This window comes from Globicephala melas, chromosome 8, assembly GCF_963455315.2.
Source record: "Globicephala melas chromosome 8, mGloMel1.2, whole genome shotgun sequence".
Lineage (NCBI taxonomy): Eukaryota > Metazoa > Chordata > Mammalia > Artiodactyla > Delphinidae > Globicephala > Globicephala melas.
In genome coordinates this window covers 93,032,369-93,046,666 of record NC_083321.1, presented here as the reverse complement: position 1 = coordinate 93,046,666, position 14,298 = coordinate 93,032,369, and the positions used below count along the sequence as shown (strand labels likewise).

Sequence of the window (14,298 nt, the reverse complement as noted above, 5' to 3'; positions counted from 1 at the left end):
CAGGAAAGGCAGCTCACTCAGCTTTCCCAGGGGAGCTTCTGTGGCTGCTTCTGCCTCCTCCCTTGCTCCTGCTGCCCTTTCTGGTAAATGCCAGCTGTCCAAGCCTGAATGCCTGCAGCTGGAGGGTACTAGCTCTTGCTTCCTCTGTGCAGATCCAGTGTCCAGGAAGAATGTAAAGTCAGCCCACAGCACCCGGAACCGGTACTCAAGCCAGTGGACTCTGACCAAGTGCCAGGCCTCCACACCCGCCCGCACCCTCACCTCCGACTGGCGCACTGTGGGCTCCCAGCATGGTGTCACTGTCACCGAGAGTGACAGCTACAGTGCCAGCCTCTCCCAGGACACAGGTAAGCCCAAGGACCTGCCTTCATTCTGCTCACTGTCCTCCAGCTCCCCCATTATCCATCTCCACCTTTGGTTTTCCCAGCTGTTGGAGTCCAAGGCACAGGTCAGTTTCATTTCCAGCTGGTCACTGACTCACTGTGTGGCTATGACAAAAACCCTTGACCTAGCAGAGCTCTGCTTGGTCAAGGATTTCATTTTGTTCTCCCAAAAGATAACAGAGAAAATGGTACACATGATGTTTGCTGGAGAAAAGGCTAAGTGTTGCTCAGAGGATGATGCTTATTTTCAAGAATGAAAGATGTTCTGCCCTTCATTAGGCAGCACATCAAATATCCCACTTCTGCCACCACCACTACCTTCACAGGCGGAGAGCAGGATCTTGTGAGCCTGCTCCACGCCATAGTCAGGCTTTCAGATGGCTGCTGGGCTTATGGGTAGGGGAACTGCTCAGTCTGATCTCATTTACACCCTTTCCCCATAAACCCACTTTATTTTTTATCGAGATATAACTGACGTATAACCTTTAGTTTCAGGTGTACATCATAATGATCTGATATTTGTAATATATTGCAAAATGATCACCACAGTAAGTCTAGTTAACATCCATCACCATGTATAGTTACAATATTTTTTCTTATAATGAGAACTTTAAAGAACTACTCTCTTAGCAACTTCCAAATATTCAACACAGTGTTATTAACTATAGTTATCATGCTGTACATTACACCCCCATGACTCATTTATAACCGGAAGTTTGTACCTTTTGACCACCCTCACCCATTTTGCCCAACTCCCACCCCCCACCTTTGGCCACCACCAATCTATTCTCTGTATCAGTGAGCTTGGGGGTTTTGTTTGTTGTTGTTGGGGGTTTTTTAGATTCCACATATAAGTGAGATCATACGGTGTTTGTCTTTCTCTGTCTGATTTGTTTCACTTAGCATGATGCCCTCAAGGTCCATCCATATCTTCCCAAATGGCAAGATTTCCTTTTTTATGGCTGAGCAATATCTCATTTTGTGTGTGTGTGTGTGTGTGCGTGTGTGTGCGTGTGTGTGTGTGTGTGCGCGCGCGCGTGTGTGTGTGTGTGTATATATATCACATATTCTTTATTTACTCATCCACCAATGGACATACAGGTGCTTCCATGGCTTGGCTATTGTAAATAATGCTGCAATGAATATGGGGGGGCCACTCATTTCCCCTCAACTCTGTGCCTTCCGTCTCCCCAGACAAAGGACGGAACAGCATGGTGTCCACCGAGAGCGCCTCTTCCACCTACGAGGAGCTGGCCCGGGCCTACGAGCATGCCAAGCTGGAGGAACAACTGCAGCACGCCAAGTTTGAGATCACCGAATGCTTCATCTCCGACAGCTCCTCTGACCAGATGACCACAGGCACCAACGAGAACGCTGACAGCATGACATCCATGAGCACACCCTCAGAGCCTGGCATCTGCCGCTTCACCGCCTCCCCACCCAAGCCCCAGGATGCCGACCGGGGCAAAAATGTGGCTGTGCCCATCCCTCACCGGGCCAACAAGAGTGAGCGCTCAGACCACCTCCCTTGCTGTGTCCCCTGCCCCCAAACCCCACGAGCCCTGGCTAGACCTAGCCCTAACTGCACCTGGGTCCTGCCAGCCCAGCACGGCTCCTTGGCAGGCGGGGGGTAGTGCAAAGAACAAGGACTTGGGAGCAAGCAGATCAGGGCGCACATCCTGGCTTAACCTCTTAATACTGCTGTGACCTTGGGCAAGTCCTTTAACCTCTCTGGCCTTAATTTTCTCATTTGTAAAATGCAACTGACAGCATATACTTTGCATTGTTGTAAGGATCATTAGAAATGATATACGTGCCTGGCACATAGTAGGTTCTCATTAAGTAGTGATCATTCCCTTAATCTGAAGCTATGCCAGGATGGAAAGAGACTGCTTATGGGGTCAGCTGCCCAATGGCCATTGGTCTCAATACTGTTTGAACTTAATCTAAACCCAAAGGAGCAATCCTGGCAGTTCAGCCCGTGGTGGCCAAACCTCATGGTGGGCAATGACCTAGCCTGACTGGGAACCATCTGACTCCAGGGGCCTGGCCAGAGCATATGTCCTTTGGGGTCAGCAGGGCAGGTCTAGGATAACCAGGGAGACGGGGGCAGGGAAGCCCCCCAGCAGACATTAGGGCCACGGGGTGCAAGGCCCAGGCTGTCAAAGTAGGCAATCTGGTCTGCTCAGCACTGGCCTTGCTAAGTGGCCGTGCTGACCTAGGGGCTCAGGGTCATCTAGAGAAGAGCCTGGGGTAACAGAAATTACAAAGACTTAGGAGACAAGCAGCCCTGAATGACTTCCCCTCCCTGTGTAGCTGTGTGAATTTGGGCAAATTACTTAATCTCTCTGAACCTCAGTTTCCTCACTTGCAAAATGCAGGCAGGTATTAACCTATGCAGGGGGCTGTGGGGACTAAACGAGATGACCTAAGGAAAGTGCCTGGCACAGTGGACGGGAGAGAGGCACGTGCACAGGCGAGGGTGCTCGCAGGGCAGAGGGATCAGCATGTGAGGGTCCTAGAAGCTTGTCCCGAGGAGGCACTTTAAGAAATTAGGAACATTCTGCCTGGAGAAGAGGAGACGAAGGAGAGGGACGGGGAAATGTAGCTGACTTCAGATGTCTGAAAGGCTGCGGTGAGAAAGAGGGGAAAGCCTTGTTCTGGGGGTCCTCAGAGCACAGAATCGGGCTGAACGTGGGGAAGTGACAGGGAGTGACATTCCTCTCCTCCTCGGAGTAAAGAAAAGCTTTCTAGGGAATTCCCTGGCGGTCCAGTGGTTGAGACTTGGCGCTTTCACTGCCGTGGACCTGGGTTCGATCCCTGGTCGGGGAACTAAGATCCCGCAAGCCACGCGACATGGCCCAAAAAAAAGCTTTCTAACAGCCAGAGCTCTTAGGACATCCCTGTTTAGAAATGAGCTCTTCACCAGCTGAAGCTGATCGGCTATAGTGATCAATTAACAATGGGTATCAATTTACTGAGCATTGCCGTGCGCCAGCCACTGTACTAAGCGCTTTCCTTACTTTATCTCATTCCCTCCTCACAGTATTCCTGTAGGGAAATATGATTATCCCCATTTCATAGATAAGAAAACTGAGGCTCAGAGAGGCCAAGTAACTCATCTTTCCTCGACTCTTTACTGCCTGTCTGGTGGAGGGACTCCTATGCCAGGTCAGGGAGAAGACTGAGGGGTAGGGGTGGGGAAACAAGCTGGTCGCTGGTTCCAAGAGGCCTCTGGCGCTAACACGCCCTGCTTCCTCCATTCCAGGTGACTACTGTAACCTGCCCCTCTACGCCAAGTCAGAGGCTTTCTTCCGAAAGGCAGACGGGCGGGAGCCCTGCCCCGTGGTCCCGCCCCGCGAGGCCTCCATCAGGAACCTGGCTCGAACCTACCAGCCCCAGGCTCGCCACCTGACCCTGGACCCTGCCAGCAAGCCCTTGGGCCTCCCGCACCAGGGGGCCGCCGCCACAGCCACCTTACCTCAGAGGACTCTGGCCATGCCAGCTCCCCCAGCTGGCACGGCGCCCCCGGCACCCGGTCCCACCCCTGCTGAGCCCCCGGCTGCCCCCAGTGCCGCCCCTCCGGCCCCCAGCACTGAGCCTCCGCGGGCCGGGGGCCCACACACCAAAATGGGGGGCTCCAGGGACTCACTTCTCGAGATGAGCACATCAGGGGTAGGGAGGTCTCAGAAGCAGGGAGCCGGGGCCTACTCCAAATCCTACACCCTGGTGTAGGGACACAACCAGAAGAGTGGCCCTCCGCCTGGACCTGTCTGCACCTCCAGCCGTCACACACCAGCTGGGCTGATTTCCTGCATTATTTATATTAAATTGACAGATGAAAACCGACCAACAAGGGAAAGACAACCCCCAAGTCATGAACGCTTGTACATAGAACTCTTTTGTACAAATGAAACTATTTTCTTCTTCTCCATGAAGCCAGGGCACAAAGAATTTGACAGTGCAAGTCAAATTCCCCACCCCACAAAATATGTGTGGAGAGATATATACATATATAGAGAGAGAGGAACACATCGACAAGCTATATATCTATATATTTCTCTCACCTTATTTTGAGACAGAGGCACAAAGGCTCAGCAATTTTTCCCTCCTACTCACCCTCCCTCCAATCTAGGTGGTTTTGACAAAGACCAAAATCCCAACTCAGAGACACTGCATGCGATTTTACTGTTCCAAGAAATCCAGGAGTTGCTTCAATTTGCAGATGCTTATGTGTTGATACCTTTTTCTATGAAAAAAGACCCAGCGCCGTGTGCAATAAAGGTTATGTTTCTACATGGTGGCTTTTTTCCCATTTGGCAAGGGCCAGTGGGGAGGCAGGGAGGAGAGGCCCCTGTACCAGGCCGTCTGTCTCTCAGGGAGAGACTTCGAGAAGCCCAGTTTTAGCTCAGCACGTTAAACTTTTAAAAAGGCTTTCCATTAGCCAAGCTGCCTCCTTGAGCACTTCTGTGCTGGGCCCTAGAGGGGACCAGCTGTGTGTCTTTGAGCGAGCTCCTAAACCTCTCTGAGCCACAGTTTGCTTATCGGTAAAATGAGGCAACCTTGGCGAGAGCACTGGGGAGCTGGTATGGGGGTGGAAGGCTGTGTCTACTGGCTTCTCTCCTTTGGGAGAAAGCAGTGTAGCCAGGGGAACAAAGCTACGCTAACTGCTAGTGGGAAGTTGTGTAAGAGATGCCTGTAAACTGGGAAGGGAGGGAGAGATGATATTACCCTGGGGGTCCAGCCAGAGCCTGAAGTTCTGGGCTGACTGTTAGGACAAGAAAAGGCCAAAGGGAGAAGGAATGAGGTCATCAGAGGTCGGAAATGTGGAAAGGGCTCATGGAGGAGGGGAATGGGTTGCAGCCAGAGAGAATGAGGCAGCGGGCGCCTGGTGTCAGAGGAGCTGCAATTAGATTCCAGGTGGAAGGAATCGCACCCACGTGCAGGTACGCAAAGGAGGCGTTTCTGAGAAGAGGGTCAAAGGGCACGTGAGCTGGGCCTCCAAGGACGTGAGGGTTTGGATAGGCAGAGGAGAGGGAAAGACCCAGGAGAATGCAAAAGCCCAGGGGCGTGGAGTTCACGGTGCCCCTCCACGGTGGCCAGGACCCCTGGGTGAAAAGGAAGTGTCCCTCAGAAGTACAAAGGGGGCTCCTGAGCTCAGCACCCAAAGTCGAGACTGAGTTGTGGACCCGGAATCTGGAAGGAAGGTGAGCCTGCTGTTCCCACCACCCTTTCCCCAAAACAGAGAGAAGGAAAAGGGAAGGGGTCCCCAGGGCTGGGGAGGGAGGGAAGGAGGAAAGGAAGGTGTGTGCAGGATGTGAGTTGTACCCGTCAGTCTGGGCCACAGGGAAGCCCTCCCTGGCATGCATGACCTTGGATAGAAGCACTTTCCAATAAGCAGCTCATTCCACAAACATTTCCTGAGCCCCAGCGAGTGCGGACACAGGAGCTCCCGCCCATGGGTAACTACATTGCAGGGGGAGAGCTGTTGGCATGAAAGAGGGGAGGAGGCAGAGGTTATGTGCTCCTGGGTGACTCCTAGGCCCTTGGGGAGACTCCCTCTCAGCCCGGATGCACCCGGAGAACCTGCTAACGGTATTAGTGGGAAAAAGCCCTCCAGACTCCTTCCGTCACTGGAGGACGGGCCACCTCCCCAGGGCTGCATGCGCCACCTGCAGGTCACTTCTCAAACTGCAGGCACAATGATCAAGCCCCGAGTTCTCATTGACGATTGGCTGATGTAAACTCACGGCAGGTTTGGGAAGTCGGCATCACCATCTCCATTGGGCAGGTGAGAAAAGTGGAACCCTAGAGAGCTGAGTAAGTTATCCAAGGTTAGAGGAGCAGGAAGAGATGGAGATGAGGTTCAAACCAAGAGCGTCTGATTCCTTAGCCACTGGGTCATCCTGCCCCATGTTTCACTATTCAGAGGCTGAGTTTCAGTTCTGCCCCGAGGATGATGCACTCCGCCAGCACCAAGTGACCCAGCTGGACTCACTGGCGGGAAAGCAGCCAGTGTGGAACTGTTAGCCATTCAGGGAGGGGAGCCTCTACAACATGCTGAGCTGGATGGAGTGGGCAGCTCTGATGGGCTGACTCTGGCAGGGACAGTAATAGCAGGGGAGGTGTTCAGCTCTGGGGCTCTGTTGGAGAAGGCCTTGGACCAGAGGTAGCCCGTGTAGGAGGAAAAGGACTTGAAGAGACAACAGAGCAGTGAAGTACAAGCCAGTTTCACTTGTGCTCAGTTGAGCTGGGCCCCTTACTAAGAAACACGAGTTCTGGAAATTCAGACAGACTCATGCAAAATCCACACAATTTTGTGGGCTGATGATTTCTAACCGCGATGCGTTCTTTAGCTAAACCACAAACCTGCCTGTTTGAACAGTACCCAGAAGCTAGTTCACTGATTAGCTCACCTCCTGCTCACTCACCCCCAGCTCATCATCACTGAACTCTGTCTGGAGCCGTCATCTTAAGCATTTTCCTGCTCCTTTCCAGATCTCCACCAGACAAGACCACCACGTGTCTAGCGTCTTGATACTCAAAGTATGGTCCACAGACCAGCAGCAGCAGCATCACCTAGGAGCTTGTTAGAAATGTGAGTTCCTCACCCCAGGACCACTGGATCAAAATCTGCAGTTTAGCAAAATCCCTAGAGGATTCGTTCGCACCCTAGAGTTCAAGAAGCCCTCCTCTAGAAAGGCTTCCGAGAGACCATGCCCTTGCTTTCTCCCTTCTGCCAAAAACCAGAGCTAGACCAGTGGATCTTAGTTGCACATCAGATTCACCTGAGAAGCTTGTTAAAAAACAAAGAAGCCCAGATCTCGCCAATCCCAACTGAATCACAATTTGCAGGCATGCAACCCAGGCATTTGTATTTTTTGTATGTGTGGTAAAAGATACACAAAATAACATTTACCGTTTTAACTATTTCTTAAAATTTTTTAACTTTTATATTAGAGAATAATTGATTTACAATGTTGTGTTAGTTTCTGCTGTACAGCAAAGTGATTCAGTTATACATATATCCATTCTTTTTCAGACTCTTTTACCACATAAATTATTACAGAATATCGAGTAGAGTTCCCTGTGCTGTACAGTACGTCCTTGTTGGTTATCTATTTTATATATAGTAATGTGTGTATGTTAATCCCAAACTCCTGATTAATCCCTCCCCCCACCTTTCCCCTTTGGTAACCATTAGTGTGTTTTTGAAGTCTGTGGGTCTATTTCTGTTTTGTAAATAAGTTCACTTGTATCATTTTTTAGATTCCACATATAAGTGATATCATATGGTATTTGTCTTTCTCTTCCTGACTTACTTCACTTGGTGTGATAATCTCTAGGTCCATCCATGTGGCTGCAAATGGCATTATTGCATTCTTGTTTATGGCTGAGTAATATTCCATTGTATATATGTACCACATCTTCTTTATCCATTCACCTGTAGGTGGACATTAAGGTGGCTTCCATGTCTTGGCTTATTGTGCACAGTGCTGCAGTGAACATTGGGGTGCATGTATCCTTTCAGCTTATGGTTTTCTCTGGATATATGCCCAGGAGTGGGATTGCTGGGTCATATGGTAGTTCTTAAATTTTTTAAGGAACCACCATACTGTTCTCCACAGTTGCTGTAGCAATTTACACTCCCACCAACAGTGTAGGAGGATTCCCCTTTCTCCACAGCCACTCCAGCATTTATTGTATGTGGACTTTCTGATGATGGCCATTCTGACTGGTGTGAGGTCATACTTCACTGCAGTTTTAATTTGCATTTCTCTAATAATTAGTGATGTTGAGCATCTTTTCATGTGCTTTCTGGCCATCTGTATGTCTTCTTTTTTTTTTTTTAACATCTTTATTGGGGTATAATTGCTTTACAATGGTGTGTTAGTTTCTGCTTTATATGTATGTCTTCTTTGGAGAAATGTCTATTAGGTCTTCTGCCCATGTTTTTATTGGGTTGTTTGTTTTTTTGATATTGAGCTGCATGAGCTGTTTGTTTATTTTGGAAATCAATCCCTTGTCAGTTGCTTCATTTGCAAACATTTTCTCCCATTCTGTGGGTTGTCGTTTCTTTTTGTTTATGGTTTCCTTTGCTATGCAGAAGCTTTTAAGTGTATTAGGTCCCATGTGTTTATTTTTGTTTATCTTTTCATTACTTTAGGAGGTGGATCCCAAAAGATATTGCTGAAATTTATGTCAGAGTGTTCTGCCTATATTTTCCTCTAAGAGTTTTAGAGTATCCGATCTCACATTTAGTTCTTTAATTTCATTCTTTTACATGTAGCTGTCCAGTTTTCTCAGCACCACTTATTGAAGAGACTGCCTTTTCTCCATTGTATATTCTTGCCTCTTTTGTCATAATAGTTGACCATAGGTGTGTGGGTTTATCTCTGGACTTTCTATCCTGTTCCAATGATCTATATTTCTGATTTTGTGCCAGTACCATATTGTCTTGATTACTGTAGCTTTGTAGTATAGTCTGAAGTCAGGGAGTCTGACTCCTCCAGCTCCATTTTTCTTTCTCAGGATTGCTTCAGCTGTTCAGGGTCTTTTCTGTTTCCATACAAATTTAAAATTTTTTTATTCTAGTTCTGTAAAAAATGCCATTGGTAATTTGACAGGAATTGTATTGAATGTGTAGATTGCCTTGGGTAGTATAGTCATTTTGACAATATTGATTCTTCCAATCCAGGAACATGGTATATCTACCCATCTGTTTGTGTCATCTTCGATTTCTTTCGCCAGTGTCTCATAGCTTTCAGAGTACAGATCTTTTGCCTCCTTAGGCAGGCCCAGCGGCCACAGCCCACGGGCCCAGCCGCTCCACGGCACGCAGGACCCTCCCAGACCGGGGCACAAACCCACGTCCCCTGCATCGGCAGGCAGACTCCCAACCACTGCGCCACCAGGGAAGCCCTAGCAACTTTTATATATGCAATACAGTATTATTAGCCATAGTTACCATGCTATACATTACATCCCCATGACTTATTTTATAACTGAAGTTTGTACCTTTTGACCCCCTTCATCCATTTAGCCCACTCCACCACCCACCCACCCCCAACCCTGCCTTTGGCAACCACTAATCTGTTCTCTGTATCTATGAGCTTGTAGTTTGGGGGTTTTGTTGCTGTTGTTTTAATATTCCACGTAAAAGTGAGATCATGGAATCCCTTGACAGTGATTCAAATACAACAGTATTTGTCTTTCTCTGTCTGACTTATTTCACTCAGCATAATGTCCTCAAGCTCCATTCATATCATCACAAATGGCAAGATTTTATTCTTTTTATGGCTGAATAGTATTCCATTGTATGTATATATCATATCTTCTTTATTCTTCATTGATGGACACTTAGGTTGCTTCCATGTCTTGGCTATTGTAAATAATGGTGCAATGAGCATGAGGGTATAGACATCTTTTAGAATTAGTGTTTTTGTTTTCTTTGGATAAATACCCAGAAGTGTAATTCCTGGGTCATGTGAGAGTTCAATTTTTAATTTTTTGAGAAACTTCTGTACAGTTTTCCATAGTGGCTACACCAATTTACAGTGCCACCAACAGTGTACGAGAGTATACTTTTCTCCGTATCCTAACCAACACTTATTATTTCTTTTTGATAATACCGATTCTAACAGAGGTGAGGTGCTCTCATTGTGGTTTGATTTGTATTTCCCTAATGATTAATGATGTTGAGCACCTTTTCATGTACCTTTGGCCACCTGTGTGTCTTGTTTGGAAAAATATTTATTCAGATTTTCTGTCCATTTTTTAGTCAGATTGGTTTTTTCTATTAAGTCATATGAGTACTCTATATATTTTGGATATTAACCCCTTATCAGACATACGATTTGCAAATATTAGCTCCCATTTAGTAGGTGCCTTTTCATTCTGTTAATGGTTTTCTTTGCTGTGCAGCAGCTTTTTAGTTTGATGAATCCCACCTGTTTATTTTTGCCTTTATTGCCTTTGCTTTTGGAGTCAGATCCAAAATATCATCACCAAAAATGATATCAAGGAGCTTACTGCCTATGTTTTCTTCTAGAAATTTTATGATTTCAGGTCTTACATTCAAGTCTTTAACCCATTTTGAGTTAATTTTTGTGTATGGTGTAAGATAGTGGTCAAGTTTCATTCTTTTGCATGTGGCTGTCCAGTTTATTATAGAGACTGTAATTTCCCTATTATATATTCTTGGCTCCTCTGTTGTAAATTAATTGAGCATATATGTGTGGGCTTATTTCTGGGCTCTCTATTCAATTCCACTGATCTATGTGTCTATTATTATGCCAGTACCATACTGTTTTGATTACTATAGCTTAGTAATATAGTTTGAAACCAGGGAGGATGATGCCTCTAGCTTTGCTGTTCTTTCTCAAGATTGATTTGGCCCCTTGACATCTTTTGTGGTTCCACACAAATTTTGGGGTTGTTTGTTCTATTTCTATGAAAAATGACTTTGGAATTTTGTTAGGGATTGCATTGAATCTGTAGAGCGCTTTGGGGATTATTGACATTTTAACAATATTAATTCTTCCAATCTATAAGTACAGAATATTTTTCCACTTATTTGTGTCTTCTTCAATTTCTTTCATGAGTGTCTTATAGTTTTCAGAGTACAGTATTTCACCTCCTTGGTTAAATTTATTCCTAGGGATCTTATTCTTTTTGATACAATTGTAAATGAGGTTGTCTTCTAATTTCCCTTTCTGATAGTTTGTTATTAGTGTACATAAACATAACAGATTTTGTGTATTGATTTTTATACTCTGCAACTTTACTGAATTTGTTTATTCTAACAGTTTTTTTGGTAGAGTCTTTAGGGTTTTCTATATACAATATCATGTCATCTGCAAATAGTGACAGTTTTACTTCTTCCTTTCCAATTTAGATGACTTTTATTTATTTTTCTTGCCTAACTGCTCTGACTAGGACTTCCATACTATGTTGAATAAAAGTGGTAAGAGTGGACATCCTTGTCTTGTTCCTGATCTTAGAGGAAAAGCTTTCAGCTTTTCACTGTTATGTATGATGTTAATTGTGGATTTGTCATATATGGCCTTTACTCTGTTGAGGTACGTTCCCTGTATTCCCACTTGGTTGAGAGTTTTTATCATAAATGAATGTTGGATTTTTGTCAAATGCTTTTTCTGCATCTATTGAGATGATCATATGATTTTTATACTTCATTGTGTTAATGTGGTGTATAATGTTGACTGATTTGCAGACGTTGAACCATCCTTGCATCCTGAGAATAAATCTAACTTAATCGTGATGTATGATCCTTTTAATGTATTATTGAATTATTTTTGCTAATATTTTGTTGAGAATTTTTGCGTCTATATTCATCAGGGATGTTGGCCTGTAATTTTCTTTTCTTGTGGTGTCCTTGCCTGGTTTGGGCAATGCTGGCCTCATAAAATGAGTTTGGATTTGTTCCCTCCTCTTCTATTTTTTTGGAAGATTTTGAGAAGGATTGGTATTCATTCTTATTTGAATATTTAGTAGAATTCATGAGTGAACCATCTGGTCCTGGACTTTGGTTTGTGGGAAGCTTTTTAATTGCTGATTCAATCTCCTTACTAGTAATTGGTCTATTCAGATTTTCTGTTTCTCCATGGTTCAGTCTTAGAAGTTTTTCTGTTTCTAGGAATTTATGCATTTTGTCTAGGTTGTCCAATTTGGCATTTAATTGTTCATAGTAGTTTCTTAAGATCCTTTCTATTTCTGTAGTATCAGTTGCAATGCCTCCTCTTTCATTTTTTTTTTTTTTTTCCACAACACCTGACTGTGGGACCCTAGTTCCCTAGCCAGAGATCAAACCAAAGGTCCCTGCACTGGAAGTGTGGAGTCTTAACACTGGACCCCCAGGGAATTCCCTCCTCCTTCATTTCTGATTGTATCAATTTGAGCCCTCTCTTGTTTTCTGAATGAGTCTAGCCAAAGGTTTATCAATTTTAACTTTTCAGACAACCAGCTCTTAGTTCATTGATTTTTTTCTATTGTCTTTTTAGTCTCTATTTTATTTACTTCCACTCTGATCCTTATTTCCTTCCTTCTACTAACTTTGGGCTTCATTTGGTCATTATTTAGTTCCTTAAGGTATAAATTTAGGTTGTTTTGAGATTTTTCTTGTTTCCTGAGGTAGGTATTTATAACTATGAACCTCCCTCTTAGAACTGCTTTTGCTGCATCCCACAAATTTTGGTATGTTATATTTCCATTTTCATTTGTCTCAAGCCATTTTTTAATTTCTTATTTGATTTTTTCATTGACCCACTTGTTGCTCAGTAGCATGTTGTTTAATCTCCACATATTTGTGAATTTTCCAGTTTTCTTCTTGTGACTGATCATGTTAACCATTTTTAAGTGTACAGTTCAGTGGCATTAAGTACATTTATGATGTTGTGCAACATCACCACTATCCATTTCCAGAACTTTTTCGTCATCCCAAAGAAAAACTCTATACCCATTAAGTGCTAGCTCCCTTTCCCCTCCTCCCAGCCTCTGGTAACCACCATTCCACATTCTGTCTCTGTTAATGTGACTAGTCTAGGAAACTCATATACGTGGAATCATACAGTATTTGTCTTTTTTGTCTAGGTTTTTTCACTCAGCGTAATGTTTTCATGGTTCACCCATGCTGAAGCATGTATTAGCATTTCATTCCTTTTTAAGGCTAAATAATATTCCATTGTGTGTATATATTACACTTTTTGTCCCATTCACTTATTGATGGACATGGGTTTTTCCTTTTGCAAACTGTGAATATTGTTATTATGAACCCTGCTGCTATGAACATTGGTGTATAAGTAATTGTTATCACTGCTTTTAATTCTTTTGGGTACACAATTAGGAGTAGAATTGCTGGATCAAATAGTAATTCTATGTTTAACTTTTGAGGAACTGCCCAACTGTTTTCTGCCAGACATCTGTATTTGTAACAAGAAAGATGATACCCAAGCATTTATTCACTCACCAAATACACTGAAACCCTTCCTATGCCCTGCCACTGAGCTAAGCAGTGGGGATGCAAAGGGCCAGTGGATCTGTTCTTAAGCTCCAGGGGCTCACTGTCTGGTGTGTGTCCAAATTGGCAGAGTCCTGAAAATGGAGGCCTGGAGGAACAGAATATGTCAGAGACAGCTAGCTGTCTGCCAAAGCCTCATGCTCCCCTCCACAGTACATAATGGCTGGGAAGTGGCTGCCCTGCTGGTGACTACAGTTCCTAGTCCCCTGACTTCTGGATAGGGTCCTAAGACTAAGTTCTGACCAGTGGAATGTGGTAGAATTGATACATGTTATTTTCAGAGCTGGATTAGCCACCCTCCACTTTCTTCAACTGGATGTCAATGCCAAAGGTGAGCTCAGAAGCCACTTACTAAAGATGACAGAGCTTCACTCAGCCTGGGTTCCTATACATCTGTGCAGAGCAGAGGCCCCTCTACCCCTACCAATGCCAACTGGACTTTCTATGAGGAAAAAAAAAAGAAACTTGTATTAAGCCACTGAGATTTGGGAGTTTATCTTTACAACAGCTAACAGCATCTTAATTTATGCAGAAGATGAGGAGGAACTTGGATCTCCATGGAAACCCTCATTTCATAACTCAGGTTCAGGGCATCTCCCCACATGCCATCTCCCCTTCACCCACATCTACGCAGGTGAAGTGTTGGGGAACGGCAACTGATGAGCTCAGAGAGGAGGGTAACTGTGTTTGTAGGAGAGGAGGGTGGGAGGACCAGTCAGGGCTCTGTTCTTCCTTCCAGAACCCATATCTTCTGGGCAGTGGCAGCAATGCTCTCGGGCAGAAGGGGCAACAGCTGCCAGATGTGTGTTACCCTGGAGGTAACACACATTGGTTTTAGTGTCTCTAAGAATCAGTGAATCTCATGATTCAAACAGGCCT

At 45.1% G+C, this 14,298-nt stretch overlaps 1 protein-coding gene across 2 annotated transcripts in view; it reads left to right on the top strand.

Moving 5' to 3' along the window:
* DSCAML1 (DS cell adhesion molecule like 1) overlaps nucleotides 1-4,679 on the top strand; it is a 341,768-nt gene extending 337,089 nt beyond the window's left edge. For both annotated transcript variants that reach the window (XM_030837857.2, XM_060304108.1), the window contains 3 exons: nucleotides 153-347; nucleotides 1,578-1,889; nucleotides 3,652-4,679. In XM_030837857.2, the coding sequence (XP_030693717.2) occupies nucleotides 153-347; nucleotides 1,578-1,889; nucleotides 3,652-4,118 (974 nt within the window). In that variant the 3' untranslated portion in view covers nucleotides 4,119-4,679. The remainder of the gene's footprint in view (nucleotides 1-152; nucleotides 348-1,577; nucleotides 1,890-3,651) is intronic.
* Nucleotides 4,680-14,298: the final 9,619 nt, after the last annotated feature.